General features: G+C 33.9%; 3 protein-coding genes across 4 annotated transcripts in view; 2 read left to right on the top strand and 1 right to left on the bottom strand.

The window, feature by feature from the left end:
* LOC140748014 (uncharacterized) overlaps window positions 1–9743 on the top strand; it is a 204348-nt gene extending 194605 nt beyond the window's left edge. The window contains exon 15 of the mRNA XM_073080696.1: window positions 9497–9743. Within this exon, the coding sequence (XP_072936797.1) occupies window positions 9497–9585 (89 nt within the window). The 3' untranslated portion in view covers window positions 9586–9743. The remainder of the gene's footprint in view (window positions 1–9496) is intronic.
* Window positions 9744–10396: 653 nt separating this feature from the next.
* Window positions 10397–16603, bottom strand: chic (profilin chickadee). The gene is made up of 4 exons (XM_073080702.1): window positions 16381–16603; window positions 13541–13712; window positions 11811–11910; window positions 10397–11358 (listed from the first exon to the last, which is right to left on the bottom strand). Exons 1-3 carry the CDS (start codon window positions 16489–16491, stop codon window positions 11813–11815), a joined length of 381 nt encoding a protein of 126 aa, XP_072936803.1. The 5' UTR covers window positions 16492–16603; the 3' UTR covers window positions 10397–11358; window positions 11811–11812.
* Window positions 16604–18260: 1657 nt separating this feature from the next.
* On the top strand, window positions 18261–23555 carry eIF4A (eukaryotic translation initiation factor 4A). 2 transcript variants are annotated; one of them, XR_012102912.1, is made up of 8 exons: window positions 18261–18420; window positions 18879–19251; window positions 19321–19535; window positions 19938–20085; window positions 22009–22140; window positions 22505–22728; window positions 22820–23025; window positions 23477–23555. XR_012102912.1 is itself a non-coding variant. In XM_073080674.1 (8 exons), exons 1-7 carry the CDS (start codon window positions 18395–18397, stop codon window positions 22962–22964), a joined length of 1263 nt encoding a protein of 420 aa, XP_072936775.1. In that variant the 5' UTR covers window positions 18261–18394; the 3' UTR covers window position 22965; window positions 23477–23555. The 2 variants fall into 2 exon arrangements, 1 of the variants encoding a protein (XP_072936775.1); XM_073080674.1 differs by having other exon boundaries at window positions 22820–22965.
* The last annotated feature ends 1787 nt before the right edge of the window (window positions 23556–25342 follow it).

Genomic DNA, 25342 nt, shown 5'->3' with positions numbered 1-25342 from the left:
CAAGAACAAATTAATGTACCTACGCTAATTTATTTCAGTAATAAAGGTAATCCTTTGTAGTTCAATCCCGACGTTACATCCGCCTCACCTATTTCAGTTCTACATCTATTTCACTCCATATTTCTCCTCCTATTTCTAAAACTTAGGAGAATTCGGGATAAGCTAACTCACCTCTTCACGACTAAAAGTACATTTAAGAATAATCCGATAAAAGTATTCCATTGTATATTTCTTGTGTGCCCTCCACGCCTACCTAATTGTATTTATTCTTGGCTTACAGTTTCTGGTAAACATTTACCTACACTACTTGCACCATTTGGACCAGTTCCAGTAAATAACTCTATATCACTTACAAAGAGTAAACGCGTTCATAGTTTTAGAATGGCGGACGGCGCTTCATTCATTACGGCTATTCAAGAAAATTACGCAAAAAATGCAAATCTTGTTGAGTAATTTAGTAGGAACAGGAACTGCAAGCTCGTTTCTTGATCTGCTCTTATTACAAAATACCTGTGTCCTAGGCAGGTACTTGTAGAGCCGGCCCTAGCTCTTGTTCAAGGTAGAGCGAGATTGTCTTTCAGCGCCCTTTGGTGGTTGTTTACACTTTACGTAATTTGTATTTCGATTTTATATTAAGTAAATCGTATTCGTAAAAGAAATAATTACTCAAAAGGTCCCATCAATGTTTTATTTTCGGTATATAAACATTTTTAGCATTTGCTTTTTATGCGCCCATTGCTACCTGTACCCTTACCAGGAGTTTTTACGTTTCGGCAAATATGACTATATTGGTATTTGTTTACGTATTGGCCCATACGATTTCCTAGTTCTGACACAATCCGCTAGGGGCGCTGATTGGAAATTGTATGGGCAAATACGTAAACAAATACTAAAACAGTCATATTTGTCGAAACGTAAAAACTCCTTGTAAGGGTACTGGCGCCTAGAGTGCCCGTGTTAGGTACTCGTAGTTTCTAGTTATTAATTTGTCAAACTTACCTTATAAAATACCTAATACTATAAAATTTGCTTTTAGGAATTATTCACCATAAATGTAAACAGAAACAGAAAATCGACTATCCGCATTAATATCGACACTAACACAATACGTATGATTATCAGCCATTATTATTATTTGACTCGTATAATCCAAAGAACCAATTCGTTAACTTTCAAAACTTATCCATAACAAAACCTTTAAATAACAGATATTTTATTACATTCAATATCACTTGGATTTTATTTATTATCCATATTAATATTGACATTAATATTTGTAATAAACTTAAAAAGTGGTAAGTGTTCAACGTTTTTAATTTATTCTGACAATAATAGCTACGGAAATCTACTTAATTGTATGTTTTAGTTGCAATTACTATTCGCTAATGTTCATGTATTGATACAAGCAATAATGAAGCTAGCGGTGATGCCATAAACCAACTTGGTAACGAGGTCGATGAACTACCGTTTGTACAATTTTATTAATAATTCATCTTGCAAACTGGCGAATCTCTACGTACACATTACTTTTTGCAACCCGAAACTCATATGAGCCGAACTTAGATCATAATTTTCTGGTAGTTTATTTTCGTGTTTTTGAATCGTTATTGGAGCATAAATAAATGCTATCACATCTTAAGTAAAGCCGCTCCGAAGTCAGTTACATAAATCTATATATGTTGCAGTATTTATTCAAAAACAAAGTGTTGTACACACAGGGAAAATTATTTATAGTTATGTTAGGTATATATCATAATTACGGGTATATTGTTTTTCGACCATTTAAAACAATATTTTCGTTCAAAGCATGATACATATGGTGTTCCCTGAACGTATTATAATGTCATCATTATGTATTACTTGATACACATTGAATTGAAATATATGTTTTTGTAATTATTTCCTAAATGAATTGTTATTTTAATATGGTTTGGCGCCGCTGATATTGTGTAAGTATTATTAGTGTGAGTTATTTCCACTTTACAGTGTTTCCCTCTATGTATCCACATTCAATTGACATTAATTTCAGAATTTTTTAGTCACTAACGTCAACTATTTTAAATTAGCCGCTTTGTAAATAAAATAAAATCATATTAAATCTTATACTGAATGCATAGATTAGTAAAGATACTTCGCCGCCTTGAAATTGAATAAAGCCACAAACGGCTGATTTGTCTCTTATTTTTTTTAATTCTTGACAAATAAAAATATTTTTTAGGGAAATTTTATAAATAAATACTGCGTAATTTATTTTTCATTTTCTTGTTAGGAGTGAGTAATCTTTACTAATCTATGACTGAATGTTGTAGAGTTCATAAAAATGCATTTCTGTCCTAATACCCTAAACAAAGACCAAATAATAAGGTTTCAACGTAGCGAAAAAAATGAAGTTTATGGGTTCGAATAACATTAATATGACACACCGTGACAGCTGCACAAAAAGGTTGCGATTTGTCCTCTGCGGCCCAACAGATGGTGCTATTTGTGTTAAGTATTATTCTTTTACCATGTTTTTGCCGTTGTTGCACAGACACACTCAAACAAACATTGTAAAACTCTACGAATTTCAAATTTCTATCGCAGTTAATATTTTGTGTCAATACATAGAAGCCTCATATTTACAGTTAGACACGTATAAGTTTTATAAGGTACAGTTGCAATTCCAAGGACTTATTCTCGTAAATAGTTAATTGCACTCGTGTAGAGTGTTATCACAAAATAAGTTTTTATTTTGTGGTGTTATTAGCATTAATTTCTAAAACTAGACATAAGTATATTTTCCAACTTCTAATTTAATCCACGTGGGTAGCAACATTTTAGTTGTCGATTTTACATAGAGTTCTTATACAGAACAAATACAGATCTGTGATTCTAATCCTACCTGGATTTTGGTGATACATCATCGGATGTTCATTAGCGACCCATCGGGGTTCATTAGCGACGAAGGCCACTTGCCATCAGTATTGCATGCCCCTTCTTCTACTTCTTTATTATAAACAATAGTTACAATGTAGTGTTGAAACATCCAAATTATAAAACACCTTCCTATAGCTCAGTACGAGTATACGTCGGTACCTTCGTCATTAGGCCCTTCAATCTCGCCGTAGGTACTGTATAGTACGAGTAACCTACGCATTACTGTACAACTTAGAAGGTCCCGTCCTATGTGGAAGGTCGGTTCCGCGTCGTCCTCATTAGCAATCGAAAGTGACTCACCATCACCGTTACTTGACTTATGATTGTGTATCTTACTCACCTAATTACGATTTCTAGAAGTTGACTAACTTCTTTAATAGCCGAAGTAGATGACGAGGGATAATCAAATTTTATCTTTAGTGCTAAGTTTTGTCATGTCTGACTTATTCATGGCTAATATTAGTTGAATACTCAGTACTCAATAACTTCTAGAAAGAGTTCGCGTTTTTGGTATCCGGAATTCATCATAGTATTGACTCACTTATTCTATCTAGAATGAACAATTTGTTATTGTAACTAATGTTGTAATTATTATACCTAGATATAATTTTAAGACTTCACTTTACTTACTAATATATTTCGTAACTTTATTTTATTTAATACTATAACCAAGTATAACGAGTAGTATAAGGTCGTGTTTGATTTTGTATTACAATCTTTTTAATTTGCTCCTTTTGGGTCTGCGCCCCCACGGATTGCGCCCTTGGCAGCCGCCCCTGCGACCAACCCCTAGCTATACCGCTCGACGTAGCCCCGTATTAGGATTCCGTGTTCAAAAATACCAAACAAACAAGGCCTATAAAACGATGTTTAGGTTCATAATTTTAAACTTGACTGACTGGGTATTGAATTCGAAACCCTTTCCATGGTACAAAAGAATGTTTCAAATATGGAAAGAAAGAAAGAACATTTATTTCGTAGTGACACTACAATATAATAATAAAAAAAATGTTTCCTTAACATTTTTACGGATATCGCAATAATAATAATTATGAATACAGATCTATATTTTAAAAGACTCGAGTTTGTCGAGATACATTTTATTGTGAGATGTGTTTCCCGACGACAGAGACCAGCTAAACTAAAGCCAACGTGTGTCATATTCACTCTACGCTGACAAGGCCGGTTTCAGAACTCTATTTCCAAACGATAATAAATTTCATGCAACCAAATGATTCGTACAGTAACATTTGTATGTCATTTCTATATTTATTACAAAGTTTAGTGATTTTGACTATTTAGTCTATTTTTTTTCTGTTTTATATACTACATTAATAGATAACGATGACGACCTGCGTGGCGGGGTGGTCACCATACCTATCTGACGCGCAGAGGGTCTCGGGTTCGATCCCCGGCCAGAAAGAAATCTAAATGATGAATTTAGGTTTAGATATGTCTGGGTCTGGGTCTTCGTGTATTTGTCTCTGTGTGTGTCCATAGCACCCACGATAGAGGGAATCCTAGTGTGGGGCTGTGAGTGTAGAAAGCGTTTTTTTTATAACTGTATAAGTATCTCATATTTGATATACAAAACATATGAAACGTAGTAATAATATACTAAACATAGAAAAATATACTAAAGATCATTTTGTTACCTTTTTTTTTCTGGAAATAGTGTTCATTAAAATAGAAAACTGTTTAATCAATATAGAAGTAAGCAGCTATACGACGCCGACTTACGGACGTAGTCGGTAGCTATTATAGGTATTTAGTATTCAACAATAGATAGCGAGCCTACGTAGGTCTTTTGTTCATTTCTTCCTATACTTAGCATAACAATGTCAAGATAAATATTGATTATTTAAATTAATGAAGTAAACAAGTGTCGAGGCGACGCGATCGATAAGAGGTCACGCAATGCAACGCCCTACCCCCGGGGTGGAACGAGGGTGGAATTTACGATATTCACCAATGTTCATTACATAAAATTGGATATGTCATCAACTAAGGTTTATAACTAGGTGTGCTTTATTTTATTTCGAAATTAAGTGTTATGTTTTAACGCTGAACGAAAATATTATAAGAGAATTTAGAAAAAATTACAGGTATGTAAAGTCTTCCACGCACTTGGCCAAAGTGGTGCACGTAATCCTTTTCATATTGAGAGAAAAACCTTGCCAAATAGTGGGACAGTAATGGGGTAATGATAACGTTTTATTTTCTATCACACGACATACGGTTTAACAATAATTTAAAAAACGTGATAAAGTGTAACAATTATGACAGTTTTACAATGAAATTGATGAATCACAACTTGGACTCTGTCGGCAAAGCATCACTCATCCGTGGCATCGTAACATTAGCTCTGATTTTACGAGCTTACGACGAAAATCAGTTGTGACTTTACTACTCGCTTGAGTTTTAATGTCGAAAATTATTATACTGCAGCTTAGTTAGTGAATTAGTATTCATGAAGAGCTCATCTCTACACTATGTCCTAAATTTACGTGCGGATCTATTGGAGTAATTTGTAGAATATATAATCTCGCTAGTTCCATACGTATATTCTTGCACTAGGAAACAATATCTGAAAATTAAAAAAACACCCTTGCTAAAAATTATATTAAACATCCTACGGTCCGACTGCGAAACTTTTCAATGCTTTTAGCAACCTGCAATGCTGTCTACCAGTCTGAAAGGCGTGGTATGTCTAGTACACTTAAACTCAAAACATCTGTTACCAATATATAAATATTTTCTAAACGATAATTAGATTTAATAACGGGTGTCCATGGGGTAGGATCCTATCTGAAGCTGATCACAAATACATTAATGATAATTAACAAAGCATCATACAATTTATTTACGTTTTACTGCAACCCTTCAACGTGAACACAACAGCGCTACAAAATGACAAATGATGTGGCAGTTATGTCGCTACAGTAGAACCACAAAGAACTACCTCTTAATCTAGCCCAGATTGGCTTTGCGCAGCGAGTAGATACGTAAGTATCAAGTTGCCGGTCTAGGGCGTTAGGCAGGGAGGCTGCGCTGATCTTGCGGCCGGCTCGTGTTACCGCGTAACGAGGCAACACCGGGGGCGAACGATCACGGATTCCACGATCAATACCGAACAAACACATCCAAGTTTAGCGATGAATCAACCTCCGAAAAAAATATTTCATTATGATATTGTGAATAACTCATACATATCATGTTCATAATATGTTAATCTAACATAAATATTTATGACTTTATGTCATGTACCTATATACGAGTCTTTCGTAAAAAGTGGGCGCTCTTTATGTGCCTGTACCGAGTATCGTATCTTGAACACCTTTTTAAATTAGTTATGCAAATAGTGCTTGTCCAGGACACATACCTATTTTAATTCTGTAAATATTATGATTCCAAAACCTTTTACCCGATTAAATCATCATATATAATGTCTTTGTGTTTATACTACATAATTACAATGTACCTATTGTTAAATTATTGATCATTCAATTGTTGTAATAACAACAATAACCGACAGTTAAGTATCGATGTAATTAACTTCGTATTGGGAGATTAATGAAAACTTTGACGCAGAGCTCAATAAAATATTCTAGTAAGTATACACATAAACGGGCAAACATGGTGGAGATGCGAGTGGAGTCGGGCGCGGGAGAGCGGAGCGGAGGCTGCGATCAATACGGGGCCGTCGCGCCCGCCGCGCCGCCGCACGCTACGAAAGCGAACGCACCGACCTCGCTGCCCTTCACCGGCGAGTCGACGAACCCTGAACCCCACACAGCACCCCCCCCCCTTCCACCCCTCCGCAATCGCCACCCGCACTCCGACCCTCGCATCAGCCCTTCGCACTTCCCCGTGCGATCTTCGTGACCCGTTTAGATTTCAAATGATACTTCCATTGTGCCAACTGCCAACCGTTACGCCGTCGAGCCCTACCGAATGAATGACGTGACTCATTATCGGTGACTCATGTTACGAAGAAAAAACGGGCACCAAATTATTTCGGGTATCATGTCATTATTTACACAATAATCCTTTCTTCGTACCATCAAACGATATTAAGGGCTCTTTACATTTTTAAAACACGAGCAAGAAATAATACAGTACTGAACATCCATGAAACCACAATACAGACTAAATCATCGTTACTTGACGTGCTATCAACTAAATACATTATTTTCCTCATCGAACTGTTAATATTGCTAGTAAACTTCTGCCGTATTATAGCTGGTTGGTTAGTTATCACATGTACTTAAACTATTAATCCACCCAGAATTTGTACTTATTTTGTATTGGCATAAGAACCAGTCCGATATAACCATCGTACTTTGCGCACTTGTAAAGACACTGGCAATGAGTAATACCTACTGGTTGAGTTCTATATTCAAAGCAAAACTTGATAAGTCCATTAAAGGTATGGCACGTTCAAGGCACATAAGCGTCTAGCGAGTCTCACTGCCTTCTAGTACTTAATTCCAAAACCATTGCAATTCCGTTCACTAGTTTTGCAACCAATTCGGTGTCTTGTTCTATTAATATTAATAAAAGAAGTGAGAGATTCATGTTTTATTAGAAACAATTTGAGATAAGTCATCATGGTTATAAGATTACAATCACTCAACAAGAATTAACAGCTTCGGATTTGAGCATATGGAGTGTCTATAATCTTTGCGGGGAGTCTAGCCAATGAACTTGAATCGGGCGGGCCTCCTCTGTGCAGGCTATAAATAGTCGAGCGTCTTCGCGATCATTGGAATATGGAGACACTGATTAAACATTAATGTTACATACACCGTTCAGATAAATATTATTGTTTTTGGTAATTTTAGACATTAAATTGCGATTATCTTTTTTGTATGTACAATAATGAGTTCATAATTTTGGTCAATATTAAAAAAGACATGAAATTTAAAAAAAAAATGTTAACTAGAATCAGATGTCGACAACCGCATCACCAAGTCTATTTTTAAGTAGCATGCGTGGCATTTGGGACGCGCGCTGGAAAATATCTGCTTACCTACCGTTCTATTCTCGGCTGCCCTACAAACAGCGCGCTCTTACTTCATCGCTGAAATTCTAAACTTTCAGAAGTTTAAATTAACATTTTCTTATACTTAAAGAATAAAAGTCGGTCAATTTTAATTGAATAAAAACCAAAAAAATAATCTAGTCGGGTTATTGAATTCTTAAATAAATGATTCACGGTCTCATGAGTTTTTAATGAATTCATTCTTTATAGAACGTCTAAGTAAAAACGAAGCTAATTAGGTTTGGCCGAGCTTCGCTGAGACTGCAAAAACGGACAATGTAAAATTAACATTTCGTCTAACATTCACGTTGAGTCAACCTAACGGTATACTGCCGTTTAGCTCAAGGTAATGTTCATATTTTTGAGGTGCATATGTAGGACCTCAATTTACTTCTAAATGCATAGAGCTATAGATATAGTATACTTTTATTAGTTCCAGAGTAAGAGTTAAATTACACCACCAATTGACTAATAGTAGATAGCAACAAGGTAACGTATTTCTACAACCGCTTATCAAGTACATATACAACCAAACATCGTACCTAACTCTTCTTTTTTGGAGAAAATGGAGAAAAACGTAATATTTATTATCATCACGTATTAAAAAGGTCTTTGACCTCGATTATAGCTATTAAATATTTTTATAAATTATTTAGTCTAAAGTTACTATGTTATAATAATATAAACTGTTTTGACCTTAGATATGAAGCCGTTAAATGACATCCGTTGCTATGATTCATGGCCTATCTCGCGTCGGGACGATTATAAATAAACAATACATTAATTTTAAAAGGTACTTCATTACTTGAACGTGTAAACAGTATCACAAGTTTTATGCGTTATATTCCGTCTTATTTATTATCTACGTAATTTTAACATATCGCGGATTAATTTGCCATCGTTAAAGTAATCGTATCTACGTATCAAATATACCTAGTCGCCAATAGAGGGAAGAACGGGGGTGCATGAGATTTTCAACCAATACGGTTGCAGCGTATCAGGGAGGCAGCGTCCGGGGCGGGAGTCAGGTTGGGAGTCGGGACGTTCAAAACGTGCGTAGCCGGCGCGGTATCGACCGGTCGATGCGACAGACACTGCCGCGTACACTTGACATTCGCGTTCCCTACCCACTAAAGGTTCTCGACCTCAACATTTATTTAAATATAAATATCCACTCAAATTAAATTTTAAACTAAAATGTAAAGATAAGGGGAGTAAATTAGCCCGTACTTTGCTGGCTGGTAGCTAATTAACTGGATTAAAATTTATGCAGGATTAAAAAAACATGCTCAACATTACATACTAATATGAAATAGTATAGACTTCAATAAAATATGTTTTACATTATTAACAATGTTTAATTTTAATTATTCCTATACAAGTTGAAAATATGCAATATTCACACTGCCAGACTTTATAGCGGAAACACATTATCACCCACACAGCTATTTATAGCACCTATGTATAAACAATAAAACGTAACGAATGCAAGTATATTGACTGGTGTATTTCTAAAGTTGTTTTAATTGTTAACAGGTGAAGAGGTGCCGGGACAGAAACAGCGTAAAGGATTTTTCAGAAGCCTCTGGAAGAAATCCCGTCATTATTCTTTGGAACATCCGTGACCACATGAATCTACATTTTGCGACTTGACGTTGAAATCTCTACCGTAAACACTCGGCCCGTGCAATAAAATATTGCTTGAGAAAATATATACGACCTCGCACTGAATAACTATAGGACATGAGTCGTTCGGTAAAAATATTGATTAACTTCGATAGTTATAATAAGTGGTAAGTTAAGGGTTTAAGGTGAAACATTTTTGACCTAAATAATTTACACGTGCGTGATTGTGGCTTTCAATTCAAGGTTTGAGAAGAAGTTAGTCGCGTGTTGCAATTATTTTAATTACGAATGTATAGCGATATTGTTGATTTGTTTAACTAATAGTTAATATAACAATGCATAATTTATTTCTAAGGCGTGCAATGTATTTTTCGCCACAATTTAAAGTTTTTTTGGTATAAATAGGATTGTAGAAATGTAGATAACCACGTAGTAAGACATGTATGTACATCATCGAGTCTTTTGTTACACATTGAAAAGTATTATAAGCAATAAGTATGTATACTAACTTGTACGTTTGCGCAATAGGTATCAAGCTGTGTAAGATTAACTAAATTGGCAACACTAACTTCTTTGTAGCGTTAGTTATGAATTGTTTTTGTGTTGTAATTTTTAAAGAACCAAATTCACTTGATAGGCTATAGCTACCGTTTTAACATTTTATACCAATTCCTTGTATTCGAGTGTACTTAATTCTTATAATTGTAGATTTTGTCAAAGAAAAATAAATTATGTTCATTAGCAACAATTTGTTTGATTGAATACCTAATGTGGGACGAGGGTTCTGCCAAAGAAAGAAACACATGTGAGTATAATACAAATCATTTTATTATTAGATAGACACAGTTCCCATCGCTTATCAGAAACAATGTACAAAGCTATAGTAGTAATATCAAATATAAACAATATGCACCCTTCGTTTACTGCAAGCCTTGTTTGAGGATACAGGATAATTGAGCGCTTCTAGATCTGCAGCTAAGAGATAGAATAGAACAGAATGCAAATGTTTATTCACTACACATGATTACAAAGGTGGCGTAATTAAAGGAAGCATAGCGAAGTAGTCGGCGCCTCTACTGGCCGCGGCGGCGGTACGGGGCCGCGCGGCCTCACACTGACGTATCGGATATTTCTCACACGATGGTTCCAGTGGGACTAGAGATTTTCAATTAAAATTGTAATATTTTACTTGGGTTACAGTGTCTTTCATTTTGTAACAAGCCCTTACACAAATGTCTATTTGTAAATTACATATATAATTATGTTGTATATCGTTACAGTAATTTCATTACGTGGTTATCATAACTTCTCATCAAGCATCTGTAGGACGCGCAAAATATTACTGATGGCGAGATAGCTTCCACAACACTGTATCGTAAACACGCGAGATTAAAAATTTAATCAGAATGCTTGAAAAGAAATCTAAAAAAAATCTCTATACACCATGCTTCAAGACCTGCTCGCAAAGCTAAAATATGCTTTACCATATGGTCAATAAAAGCAAATTTTAAAATACAAATTTAAAACAGTATGCAGTAACAATCACTCTGAGGAAGCGGTGAGCGTATAAAAAGAGTCCAGAATCCGCAAAGTAATTGTATTTGCACACAGTTACTAAACGCATCAGACACTGATGACGCCATATTTTATCAAATATCAAAACAAATGAACGGTCCTTATCACTTTTATAGAATATACAAAATGCAGTTTACTTATTTCCCTGTGGAAAAAATATTATCTTATAGTATTCTTAGATCACGGCGCGCTTCGATCTGCGAACAAGGAGAAATAGTGTTGAAAAATCTACTTTACAATTTAAACTCCTAAGAACCGAAAGTTTTTCTTAATTTAATAGTAAAAGGAACCTATGGCAATTTTACATCCTGATTTACCGAAACTTTTTCTTAATTTAATAGTAAATGAACCCTATGGCAATTTTACATCCTGATTTACTATATTGGACAAGAAGAAGGCATTAGAAGGCATGGAAGTTTTGTATTCTGAGGTTAAAATTAAATGCCTTATATGATATTGGTAATAACAATTACTGGTAATTCCCGAAGGACTTTGACGAAATACCTCGCGTGCCGTATATTTCTCACTAAGGGCTACATAAAAAAGACTAAATAAGTTTAAAACTGGAATAATGCTTAAGTTACCACCAATAACCGTCACGTTTTACTCAATACAAAATAATATCGCTATAAGTGTAGTAAAAACTTACCTCTAATAACCACAGCTAACTAAATACTCTCCTAACTTCTCCACTACAGATGCGGCTTGCTGGGGTTGAATGGGTTCTTCATAAAGAGAGATGACGACGGCTGAAAAGAAAACATTTATTTAAAATTGATATTTTTTGGCTGTTCGCCAGAGTCCGTTGATCTTTCATTTCTAATTCGTTAATTATAATGTAAATTAAAAAAACAAAGTAGCAACTGTGGCATTGTTGATATGTAGACTAATCGAGTTAATTACACTTAAAGAGAAAGTTCTGCTTTATAATGTACTAGTTAAAAAATGTAAAACATGTTCAAAAAACAAAGGATAAAACTCGAACAATAAAGTAATTACATGAAACCGTGTTCGTATTAATGTCATAGTTAGTACTAGGCGAATTCGAAGGTTTTTCCCTATAACATTATTCTCGATATTCAATTCAAGAACCTAATCTTACCAGAGTAAAAAGTTGTTTATATTACTTCCTGTTAACCCTCTTTATATTCGCGTAAAACTCTCAAACATTTCGTCATTTGATACGATAAATAATAAACATATGTTAAACATGAAATGTGTGTTTTATTTTTACGACTAAACTGGACTGAAACACTGACAGTTTTGGAGCAGATCCAAAAACAAAAAAATACAAATGTCACAAATGCAACATTGACTACCAAATCCACACCGATATCTCGATATTAGACCACCAATATTATACCGAAATAATCGAGAAGTATCGAATGTTGTGGACGTAAGTAATCGGTATAACATCGCGTGTCTAAATCAATGTGGGCCAAACTGTGGACTCGAATAGCGCAGCATACGAGTTAATCAGATTTCGCGGTTTACCACTTTACGCTCTATAATCAGAGTCTCAGATTTGTAGAGAAAATATTGACGGCTAAATTCCCCGCCGCTCCGTTCGCGTTCTTGGGACTTAAGACCAACATTGAAACTATAAGTAGGACAAAGTTTTACTTTTTTTAATTAGAAAAAATATGACTTAATGAGTTATCAATACAATATATCAATGAACTTTTAGCTAATGAGTATATGACTAAACATTCCTCCCTAAGAAGTTTTAAATAATAATAGTTGTCTGCTATCACTTTAGAAGGTTATTCAATAATGTAGGAAAACTAACGAAACAACTGTATGCAAAACAAAATACAGCTGAATGCAACGGATGAATCTTATCTCAAATTATATTAGCTCACACAATGTAGTTGATAATCTTATCTTAGAATTACAAATGTAATGAAAATTAAGAATGGAAGTGCCATAATGTGACAATTCTAATAATATTTTTCGTATTGTGTAAGATTCAGAAACTGTTCAAAAATTTTAACACATAAGTTCATAGACAAAGACATCTAATAAGGTAATGAAGTTCAAAAACATATGTCAAATGTTAATGTTCGTGTCACGTCTATTGGAGTATGGGCGACCCTCAGAGGATTCTTTATGATATAACTACGTATGTAAAATCGCACACATGTTGCTGAAACATTTTTTGTGTTTGGAAATACTGAGCGAGGAACATACGAATATGTTCACACATACGAAGAAAGAATTCACAAGTTGTTCCGAATACCATTTTCAAAATGTAATTAATTCGCGACCGTAACATACAACGCGGCGGCTAAATATTACGTCATAGTCCTATGTTTTATTACCATACATATGTTTTATTACACACGGTAGCCAAACATCGATCAACGGTTGTTTGCTCACCTTGCTGTGTCTTCATGCAGTGCACGCCGACCTTGCCGAGCTTTGCGCGTATGATGCGTTCTGTGCCACTGAGGTAGATGTACCGCGTGCCCGCTATCGTCACGCCACCGCTCGTGAGGAGTGATTCATCTTCGAAGCCCGCCACTATCTTCGCGACTTCGTCTTTTGATATCTGTTAACAACGGAATTGTAGTTAAAAGTAGCATTTTTTTTTTTTGGAAACCAAATGTACTGCATGGGTAAAACAGAGTTCGTTCCGACGTTCCAAATTGTATTCGGTAATTCATCATACTCATGTGTTAAGAACTTAGTTCATATGCTAAGACCATAGTCCACCATGTTGCCAGTCTGACGTACTGCGAAAAAATTGAGCGATTTTGCCGAAATATTTGTGTGTTCAAAAACGTCATTTTTTATCTTTATAGATGTTAAATTTAACAAAATACGGCCATTTATAGACATGGAACATGTCAAACAGGGCCGTGCCTGCGCGTACTTTCGTAGATATAAATACGTTAATAACTGAATACACATAGGAGAATCTTTTTGTCTGGCACCATACTCGTCTGACGTGCTATGTCTACCAATGTAAATGAACCCTTGAATGCTATCGCTTTTATTTCATATTGTGCTAGTATCTGGTAAAACAATCCAAGCAGTTTGTAGGACTATCTGTAGACCATTAATTAATTATACTTTATAGGGACTACTATTTTATGTCAAATATAGAGGTATAGCAACATTGTTCTGCTAATTTATAGATATTTGTCACAAAATGGATTATGAACTGTGTTGGTAACAAAAATTGGAGAACTTTTTACTTGCAGGTATGGTATATATTGGTTATATGTGCCCATTAGAGTTGAATTTAATAGTTTTTTAGCTCTATTTTGTAACATGGTTAATGCAAAAGTATGAGAAATGGCATACAATACAATATTAAATATTTGGAATATGCTTTTAGTATATTTGACCTAATATAAATTTGAAACCTGTGGTAAATTTAGTAAAAATCAATGCCCTTTGTTTAAAAAGATAAAAAACAAAGTGTTTCGGTCTATGGTAAAGCAATGTTCATAAATACAATTTTCAATGGCGACCACTCTTTAAAGTACAATACAAAAATTATATTCAAATATGATACAATAATTATAAATATACAAAAATTGTAATAAGTGGTTCCATGTATAGATTTAGTATTATTTTAAATTGGTCACAACTGTATTGTCACGCCTGATGTCTAAGTAGGAACTCCGCAAATCCTGATCTCTTAAAAAAAGTTCCTTCCTTAGCAGGACTTAACCATGTTTTCAGGCAGAAATAGGTGTGGCACTGATCCCTTTGGATCCGAATTACAAATAGTTCTACCATTTTTAATATCTTACATTATATTAGTATTTGTGACTCAAGTATAGATCATCTTAGTACTGAATTTAAGGGTGGATTTAAATGTGTGATTTCCGCCTGGTTGTGAGAAATTATTCTGTTTGGTTTAGTTTTCTATTTCATTTCTAGAATAACTTAAGTGGCAATGACAACCACTAACAATTTAATTAAGTTAATTTTGAAAAACCCACCTCATTTCCTAAAGTAATACCCCTTAGGTCTTTTGCAATGTGATGTGTATGTACATATAAATGCATTATATAAATGCAAATTTCGCCAATTTTTATAAGTTGGTGGTTATTTTAATTCTTTGCAGTACAGTATTGTCATTGTTTAAATAACAATAACCAGTAATAATTATGAGTGAAGAAAATTTTAACATTATATTACAAAACAAGTATTCCTGACATTTTACAACAATTATAATATAAAGAGTTTGACCTGTTGTCAATATATAATCATAACAAGATAAACTGTGATAAGATAATGGTTACTAAGAATAGGTTGGTAGGTTAAGCTTTCACATATATTTATTATTTTAAATTAAATGGTATTTTATAAGGTTTTTAGTATTAAAAGGAGACCCAAAGTTAATCATACCTATCACAAACAAAAATATTTAGAATTAAAATTAAAACTAGAATCACATAACATGTAGACCCAAGCAAATGTCTTCATTTTAGCCCGTATTACTACAGGAAGAAAATTAAAATCCCAGCTGATGGTATCTGGTGTTTACTATTGCAATTTTTATGGAATCTTTGCACAATGTGTAAAGTTAGACCGACAAATATTTTTGAGACAATATACAACAAAGCATTATTTGTACCCATGTCCTATTAAAATTCACAAGTATAAAGAATGTAATTTTACAAATTTGCATTACATTTTAAATAATGATGTCTTATACTTTCAAAAATATATAGGTAAAAGAAGATATAGATATTGAAAGTACATTTTTTCTAAAATATATTGCCAACTGGATAAAATTATTTTAAGATACCTGAATTAATACCCAACATTATCTGTACTAAACAATCTACTAAAATACATCGTATTATTAACAATGAGGGTAATATAATAATGGGGATCGACGTGTACATATAACCAAACTCAAATACCGGCCGGCGAGCGTACTTCGAGTACACGCGTAAAAGAGAAGAAATACTTTAGAAAATCTACCCATACCGTCTCAAAAGCAATTTACTACTCATTTCCCCGCATTTTTTTACAAAAAGACCTAAGAGTCTGTGTAAACTGCGCATTTCTAATTCGAATTCGCTGCTACCACATGTCGCCATCTTGTCAACTTGCCGGATTCGTCATCCACCCTTACCCAAAATTTAGAGACACTTTTACGGACACAAACTGTACACTTTGCGAACACCTCTACACATTTTTATCAATAAATAATGTCACTGACCGCATAATATCCAACTTAACGGGTAACTTACATCAAATCCCTCCGACTTGGCCCAGACATTTCCATCGTGACCGGCAATCGCAGCTTTTGTTACACATCTCGATGCCATTAACTGTTTATCGACATAATCTTGCCAGCTCATTTTGATTGAGTTCGTATAATAAATTAAAACTAAACTTGGCTAAATACGGTCTAGACCCCGCAACGAGCTAACGCTCCACACGAACAAAAAGCACTGCCGTTTCAAAATGGCAGCGTAGTCATAGACACAACAGGAAGTTCAATGCTGCCAACAACAGCGGGTAAATGATGCGTTCTCGATAAATCAATATTTTCTTACTTCCTGTTTGTCTTACTATTTAATGATTAATTGTTATTTTTATCCATTAACATTTTAATTTATTAAAGATGTATCTCTTATTTCTAAAATAATGGTGTATGTTTGTTGAAGTAAATATTTCATAATTAAATTAGGCTTAAGTAACAGGCTGTTTAAAATAAGATATTAGGATAAAATCACACTGCTGTTTTACACGCCAGTGTCTGAATATATCAATTTGTGAAAACGTAAAAATTACAAAAGGACTTTAAAAGATTAAAAAAAATGCAGAGAAAAATTACCATTATTCTAATAAAATAAAATAGATAATTATTAGGTGGCAAATGTTAGTTCAAAACAAAGATGTAGATGAGAGATCTATTATTTTGTTGGGTGTCCAATAAATAATAGATAATCTTCTAAATTGGTATTCGTGAAGCAATTTCTATATACAATTTAATATTTTTTTAAACATTTATTTATATGGGCTTCATTTTTATTTGACGTATAATTAAAAATATATATTATATTATTATAAAAGCATATAGGTATAGTCTGCAAAAAACTGCTAGTCTGCTCTGAATATAGAAATGAATCGCGTCGCCATAGCAAATTGTATGACTACACCTGCTCGCAACCACAACAACTTGGCTTTGGCGCGGGGACGATACTAAAGATCAAGATTTTCTTATGAATATAAGTTGTGATAGATAAAGACATATTTCATTCCCCAAAAATAAATTATACACTGATAAGTGGTTGTTCATACTTTAAACTCTTAAGCGTTGCAGTTAAAAAATATGATTGATAATGTTTCGTACCCTACAAATCTACACTAGCGCCGCATCTGCGGGAGATCTTTTAATAAGTTAGGCACAATATTTTCTTTTTATTATTCTAAGCAAGGGTTCTTTTGTATAATAATAAAAGTTATCTTATTTAATTTATTTTGTTTAATGTTGTAATACATCCGAATATTATTAAAATTAAAGAACGTTACAATATGGCGGAACCTTTTTGATTTATAGGAATGGAAAGAAAAAAATAATGTCAATTTCTGAAACCATCCTTTATCTTTATGAATTCATATAGAGGTATTTAGGTTATATTAGCCAAGTACTATTAGAAATAAACATTGTAGTATATTATTATGATTAGCCAACTTAATTTCATTGTATAATCCGCGTGCACACACTGTCACACGAACACAGCAGTATGAAGTTAGCCGCAAAAAAATATTTCATGTTATTTTTACCGGTATATATATATTAAATATTTATTGTATTTTTACTATATTATTTCATTTAATATACCATGCCATAAATTAAAATACCATGTTTTTATGACTTTTAATTTAGATCGCATTATGAATGATTCATATTTGGATGCGTTCACAAATAGCAGTAGCTGATGTGCTATCTCATTCTTTTCCACACAGTTTCCCCTATCGCTAGTTCACAAGCTGTAGAATCTGTCTACTGTCTCGAATTGTCGTTTCCAACTTCCGCCGTTTTATTTCCTATTAAATTAGAAGTGTTCGTCGAATCGTATTATATACAATTTATGGTATTTAAAGTCTATATTTATTCATTAAAATAATTAATTTAATTGTTTGCATAGAAAGTGACGCTTGTCATATCTCCTTAAAATATCAATAAAAAAAAGCTTTTGCTAAACTTAACTTGACCTTGCTAGTTCTTTTCCGTTCAGCAACCGCGATTGGAACATGTCCTCCTATTCACCTGAAAGAAGGTAAGATTAGTTTTTGTCATATTTAAAGCTACATTTAATGAATGCTAATGAAAATTGACTTGTTAAGATAGGGTACTTTGATTTGAGCTTCATTAATAGTTTTCTGTAATGTGATTGATATAATACCTTATTCTCCACGGTTGCCGATTGCCAACATGGCGCTGGGAGAGAACATTATTACTCATTTGGTTCGGCGCACGTGTTTTTTAACATGTAATTCATTATTTACAGCTAACGTATTTTGAAGAAAGCATTTCTTAATGTAATTTCATTCATTTCTAAAGCTCAACTATCGATTAAAACATCAAAATACGCGACAACAATGATATGCCATTTTGACAGCCAATACATTTTACAATTATTTTGCCTAATCATTTCTACTCCAATGTAATAGGACATTATGTAGATATAAGTGAGCATAACACGATAATAAGTGTGGTTTTAATTTTCATTTACAGATCTGAAGATTGGCCGGAGGATTCCAAGAATGGCCCATCTAAGGATCAAGGTAACTACGATGCCCCGGGCGAGCCCGAGGGCGCCCTGGATACAAACTGGCATGAAGTCGTGGAAAGTTTCGATGACATGAACTTGAAAGAAGAATTGTTACGAGGAATCTATGCCTACGGTTTCGAGAAGCCGTCCGCGATCCAGCAACGCGCGATCATGCCATGCATCCTCAAGCGCGACGTTATAGCGCAAGCTCAGTCTGGAACTGGCAAAACCGCCACTTTCTCCATTTCAATCCTGCAACAGATTGACACTAGCATTCGCGAATGCCAAGCTTTGATCCTGGCTCCCACTCGCGAGCTGGCCCAGCAGATCCAGAAGGTACGCAACTGTGCTATGTGATAGTGACTCGGTTTTAAAAAGAACAATGTTAACAGTGTTATGTTTTAGGTGGTTATTGCGCTCGGTGATCATTTGAACGCAAAATGCCATGCATGCATCGGTGGTACCAATGTTCGTGAAGATATGCGTCAGTTGGAAAGTGGCGTGCATGTAGTGGTGGGCACACCTGGCCGTGTGTATGACATGATCACCCGTCGTGCACTTCGTGCCAACACAATCAAGTTGTTCGTGCTCGATGAGGCCGATGAAATGTTGTCTCGGGGGTAAGTCATTCATTTATATCACACAGAAATTATTTGTGATCTCGCTTATAATTATGACCCATTGTGCACTTGATAATTTCTACATATTATATTTAAAATGTAATTAAATTAATGTAGTTTTTGTGGTTTTACTGTGGTGGTCCTACTGCAATACTGCAGTGTAATTACAGACTTTAGTGCTGCTGTTTTGCAGATTTAAAATTGTTAGGTTAGATTTAGGACATTCTAACTTAGTCTCCCAGGATAGAAAAGTATCTAGTAGGTGGTAGAACTATTTCTATTTGGGTTGATTACACATATCCATGGGCAACATTGACCACTTTGTTATCCAGTGCTCTGTATGCTTATTTACTTCCTATGTAGTTTTGGGAAATGTAATTGACAATATAATAAATATTTCAGATTCAAAGATCAAATTCACGATGTTTTCAAAATGCTCTCGGCCGACGTCCAGGTCATTTTGCTCTCGGCTACCATGCCCGATGATGTATTGGAAGTGTCTCGTTGCTTCATGAGAGAGCCGGTGCGCATTCTTGTGCAAAAGGAAGAGGTGAGTTGACTTATTATACAATTGTAAAGTATCACAGTGCTACCCCTAGCCTTAATCAGGATTGAACGAGATTTTCTTCAGCAACGATCGGTTGACTATTTCAGTTACCTTGTGATTTTAGCTTTATATTGAATAAATAACAATTACCAAATTTTTATAATCAATTTTATGTTCAACATAAAAAATCAATGCCTTTCGAATTGAAATTGATTAAGTTGCTCCAAATATTATACTTCTGCTCCTTTTCCATTATGAAAATTTCTACCGCTATATAATTGTTCTTTGCATTTCACTTTTTGGCACCCCTTTCTACTTGGGGGTCTACAGTGGTTTATCCCCTCCACCCCAGGGTCGCTACTGAATGCACAACTTATTTGCCTCATTGATGAATCATACCCCAGATGAAACTAAGTATAAAACCTTGATACCACATTATTGGTGTCAAGTTAATCATGGTTAGTGTGAGTAGATTATATTTATATGTCGCCTTAAATGTATTTTGCTTTTCAAGCGAATTACATATGGTTTCAATTTACAGTAGGTTTCTAGATAATTGAATTGTGTAAGAACTATAGTTGACTTTTGCAATTAGATACAAGAATGTTACTAATCACATTGTTTTTGTTTAAATAAAGTGGTGTAAGATATAATTATATGAATTTAAGTAATTTTTATTTGACCTTAGTTTGTCGGCTGATTGTCCCTTGTCGGCCTTTACTATATCATTGTTAAGCATTGAGTTTATCCTTATTAAGTTTATCCTTAATGATTCTAGAATTTTTTATTTTTTGATTGATAATCTTTTCTATGCTTAATAAAATTTGTACTTCAAATACACACCAATGTAAGCTGGGAACTATTAATATAGAGAAGCAAAGGTTAAACAATCAGATAATATTCAGAAGATTACAGCTCACAATAGGTTCAAAACTGTCTTTCAGAAAGGCAGATGCCAAGTTTAACATGTGTACAGTACAATATAGATAGTATCATTGATTTTCTGCATAAATGAATAAATGTATGTCAATACATTTAATTATTCTGTATGAAAATATTAGTTTATGATTGCACAACATTTTGTAAATTATTTGACAGATGGTTGCTTTTTATATAAATTTATAATGAATCATAGATTTTATACTAGCAGTAGTATAAGTAATCTTCTTATATATAAAATTCTCATGTCACAATGTTAGTTACCGTACTCCACCGAAATGGCTTTACCAATTTTCACCAAATTTTATATGCATATTCAGTAGGTCTGAGAATCGGCTACTATATATTTTTCATACCCCTAAGTGATAAGGGTTGTTCACTCTTAACATCTTTTTATTTATATGGCAACACAACATTTGGCAGGTATGTATTAAAAATTTCTTAACATTGTAACACTATTGACTTATAAGTGTCATAGTATGACTATACATAAAAATGATTGGCACAAACATTCCCTTATTATTGGCATGTGGTGAAATGCTTTTGGCAGCATTATCAATGGTCTTATTTGATGTAAATGATAGGGCGTGTCTTATAGATTCATTACGGTTCACTTCAATCTGAACACAAAACTAAAAGCAAATAAAGTTAGTTGTATCCTAAAAACATATAATTACTTCTAAAAAACCATAAATGCTGTTATGAACTGATTTTAATATAGTGTGCGTAATTATAAAGCCGTTCTATTTATCTTGATTACATTAGACATACTTCATAAATTTCTTGATTCTACTTTTATTAAAAAGGATAATAAATCTGTATGACTTAATAATTTTTTAATTTCACATTACAAAAATATTACAACCTAATGAATAACACAGCGTTACCAATTTTATTCAAAATTATTAAGCAATAAGGTTTATCAATAATCGTTAATCAGAATTATAGCTCGCTCGTATTACAAAAATGTACTATTTTTTGTTATAGCTTACGCTGGAAGGTATCAAACAATTCTTCATTTCTATTGAGATGGAAGAGTGGAAGCTGGAAACTCTTTGTGACTTGTACGACACTCTATCCATCGCTCAGGCTGTCATATTCTGCAACACTCGCCGCAAGGTAAACTTATTGTTAACTATCTAAATAATGTTGATTTTATGCAGGCTTCAATACAATGGGTACTAATACTGAATAAATGTAATCTGTGTTACTGTTTAAGGAAGTGGAACAATAAATTTACCCATAAATATATCATCTTGCCCATAAAATTGTTTTTTCAAAATTAGCCTATTCTTTAATTAGATAATGTCATGTTTACGAATATGGTTATAATTGTTACCTTAACACCAAATCTGGTTCAGAAAAGCACAAGACTGATTCAATTAAAAATTTGTTATTGAACTTAACTTATATAAAAAAATCCTACATGTGTTTGAGGTATCCTATATACCAGACAGAAATAAAAAAAATCTTTTATGCACAGGTCGACTGGCTCACAGAATCCATGCACCAGCGTGACTTTACCGTGTCCGCTATGCACGGTGATATGGACCAGCGCGAACGCGAGGTCATCATGAGGCAGTTCCGTACTGGCTCCTCCCGAGTGCTCATCACCACTGATCTGCTCGCTCGTGGTATTGACGTGCAGCAAGTCTCTTGCGTCATCAATTACGATCTGCCCACTAATCGCGAGAATTACATCCATCGGTATATATATCTTATCTATAAATGATTTTTTTTAATTGGAAAAATATATATTTGGATTATATATTTATTCAATTCCTTTTCCCAATTTCAGGATTGGACGAGGTGGTCGTTTCGGCCGCAAAGGAATTGCTATCAACTTTGTAACTGAAGCTGACAAGAGAGCATTGAAGGATATTGAGGACTTCTACCACACAACTATTACAGAAATGCCCAGCGATGTGGCCAACCTCATCTGAGGTGCCTACGCATTCCGGTTTATACTTTGTGTCCTGCATTCTATTGCGATATTTATACAGTGTGAGTATTAGGAGACACCTCCTAAGTACCACCCTGCTGTTTTTTTTTTATTGGAACTCATTTAAATTGGACCGATAAACTTGTTTTAGTTTAATTAATGAATACATTTTACTATAATAGTCTTTATCAATATAAGTTTAATATACATAGGAATAAGACCGGCTCGGCCGGATGGCCCCCGTTCCGCGTAGACCTCTTTGCCGCTTGCAGAGAGGTCTCATCGGGTACTGGAGAGGCTATTTCAATCACAAAAGTACTAGAAGAAAATAATGTATTGTATCTCTTTTTTCCAGTTGTACATAATATGGTAACTGTTTTTGTAATACGGTAAATAAATATAATGAAATATCTCATTTGTATTGTTATTGACGTGAAATTGTAGCGCTCCACTCCCGATCGGAACCTTAATTTCTTTGAACATTGTAATCAATTGTAAAAATTTTGTTTACAGAAGATCTTCCAACTGAGCCTGTTGAAACGCACTTTGGACACAACTATGTGGAAATAATAAATCAAAATTTCCTCAATTAGCTCATTACTTTCTTTCGACAGGTCCTTATTGCATCCTGTTTCCTATTACCGCTTTTGCATTTTAATTTTGATATTGTTTTCTACATGGTTTTTATGTTCATTACGAATTATTTATAATTTTGGAATAAATTTTATTTTGAAATAAGTCTAAGTTGGTGATTAAGGTTCCTATTTTAATTATTTATTCTTGGACTTTAAAATAATAGTTTTAACTTGCAGTATAATTTTATTATTAGATCCCTTATGAAACAGGAACCGATTCGATTATTACCAGTTTAAGTAATTATTATTTAGTACTTTTAAAAATATAAGACAATTCTGAAGTAACACTAAGTAGCACTAAATTATTTTGTAAGTTTGCATTATATTATTCTTGAAATATTGGTACAGCAATAAAACTATTTTAGGGCCATCACCATATAAAATGCGACTGATATATTACATTCAGTATAGATTAACTACATTATTCCTACTAAAATTATAATAAGAAAACTTATAAACGTTTCCAGTGAAATCTCATGGCGTGTATTAGCTTGGCACAACTTATTGTGCCTATTTATGTCGCATGATTATTTTTCTATTTTAAAACAAGTATTGCTTATACATTGTGTGCATAATTCAGTAATAACTAGAATCTACTTACGTATTGTACATAATTCAGTTCGTTGTTTTATCAATAAAAATTACACAACTACCTACTAACTTTTCTTCAAAATCTGGGTCCACATTAATTCACACTCCTATACTTGTATCGACCCTATCCCATGCCTTGTTTGATTTCTGTACCAAATAAATGAGTAGGAGCCTTAATTTAAAGTATGATGACATGTACCTAATTACAATCTAAGAAGTTTACTTTTTGAAACTAACTTCATTACATTATATAATTAGCTGCTGGGCCGATTTTGATAAATCAAGATTTGGTATTATACTATTTAAAACCTACGATTTCGCCAACAAAATTTAGTTAATTTTGTTACAGTCAAGTTTACTTACCTAACCACCCACGGTGCTCATTCAGTAATATAATTCCGTCACAATTGTGAAAGAAAAGTAAGAATTATATTATTTGCAGGCAATATTAAAACTACGAAGAAGAGTGTACCATTTTACATTTGAAGATAATGTGGACGCAGTTTGAAAAAAATGCCAGACTTTGTAATTTGTGACTTTCAATACTTTGTTTTCGTAATTTTTATTAAGGAATATTTACTCTGGTTTTCAACAAAGATTTAGAAACGTTATTCACCGTTACAAGGGCCATATCATGATATTTTTGTTCTTAGTTGTTATATTCGTATTTTTCTAAGTACGTTTCCAAACTCCTAAATCTGCAACGATACCCGCCGTAACGCAGAAATTTCCGTCTTTCAATCGACTTTCAATGCGCTGCGGCTTTCGACGTCTGCTTTATTTTGGTAGTTGGACTGTATACCAGCATACCGCTCTACGCTTTAGTGTTACTTTTGTCTCTGTGCTAAAAGCTTACATAGTATCCAATTATAGTTATCGTTTACTAAGCACTTTAAAAATAAATGAAATACGAAGCGCAATACAGCGTTTTGCATAAATCATGTTAAAATCCGGCTCTACATGGTACCTATCTTTTCCCTTATTGCCATTTTAGTCTATTGTCTATCAATGCATCTAATAGAATAATTCATTCCGCGAACCGAGTCAGAGTGCTGACTAATTGATACTTTCGGTAAACATCGAATGATGTCATCGAACATATTCAAGAAAAAGTATATCATCTGACATACTTTTATATGCGCGTGTCAGGGGC

The sequence above is a fragment of the Epargyreus clarus genome, unplaced genomic scaffold (genome assembly GCF_041222505.1).
Source record: "Epargyreus clarus isolate Ecla_fem2 unplaced genomic scaffold, WU_Ecla_fem_2.2 ptg000015l, whole genome shotgun sequence".
In the NCBI taxonomy this organism is placed as follows: domain Eukaryota; kingdom Metazoa; phylum Arthropoda; class Insecta; order Lepidoptera; family Hesperiidae; genus Epargyreus; species Epargyreus clarus.
This window is presented reverse-complemented; position numbering and strand designations above follow the sequence as displayed.

What these genes read in the sequence shown, in the direction of transcription:
- eIF4A (XM_073080674.1), top strand. Translation starts at nt 18,395, where the DNA reads ATGTCCTCCTATTCACCTGAAAGAAG. An exon ending in TCCTATTCACCTGAAAGAAG is followed by an intron (nt 18,421 to 18,878) that starts GTAAGATTAGTT and finishes TTTCATTTACAG; the next exon opens with ATCTGAAGATTGGCCGGAGG. An exon ending in TTCTTGTGCAAAAGGAAGAG is followed by an intron (nt 20,086 to 22,008) that starts GTGAGTTGACTT and finishes TTTTTGTTATAG; the next exon opens with CTTACGCTGGAAGGTATCAA.
- chic (XM_073080702.1), bottom strand. Translation starts at nt 16,491, where the DNA reads ATGAGCTGGCAAGATTATGTCGATAAACAGTTAATGGCATCGAGATGT. An exon ending in CCAAGTCGGAGGGATTTGAT is followed by an intron (nt 13,713 to 16,380) that starts GTAAGTTACCCG and finishes CGTTGTTAACAG; the next exon opens with ATATCAAAAGACGAAGTCGC. An exon ending in CTGCATGAAGACACAGCAAG is followed by an intron (nt 11,911 to 13,540) that starts GTGAGCAAACAA and finishes TTTTCTTTTCAG; the next exon opens with CCGTCGTCATCTCTCTTTAT.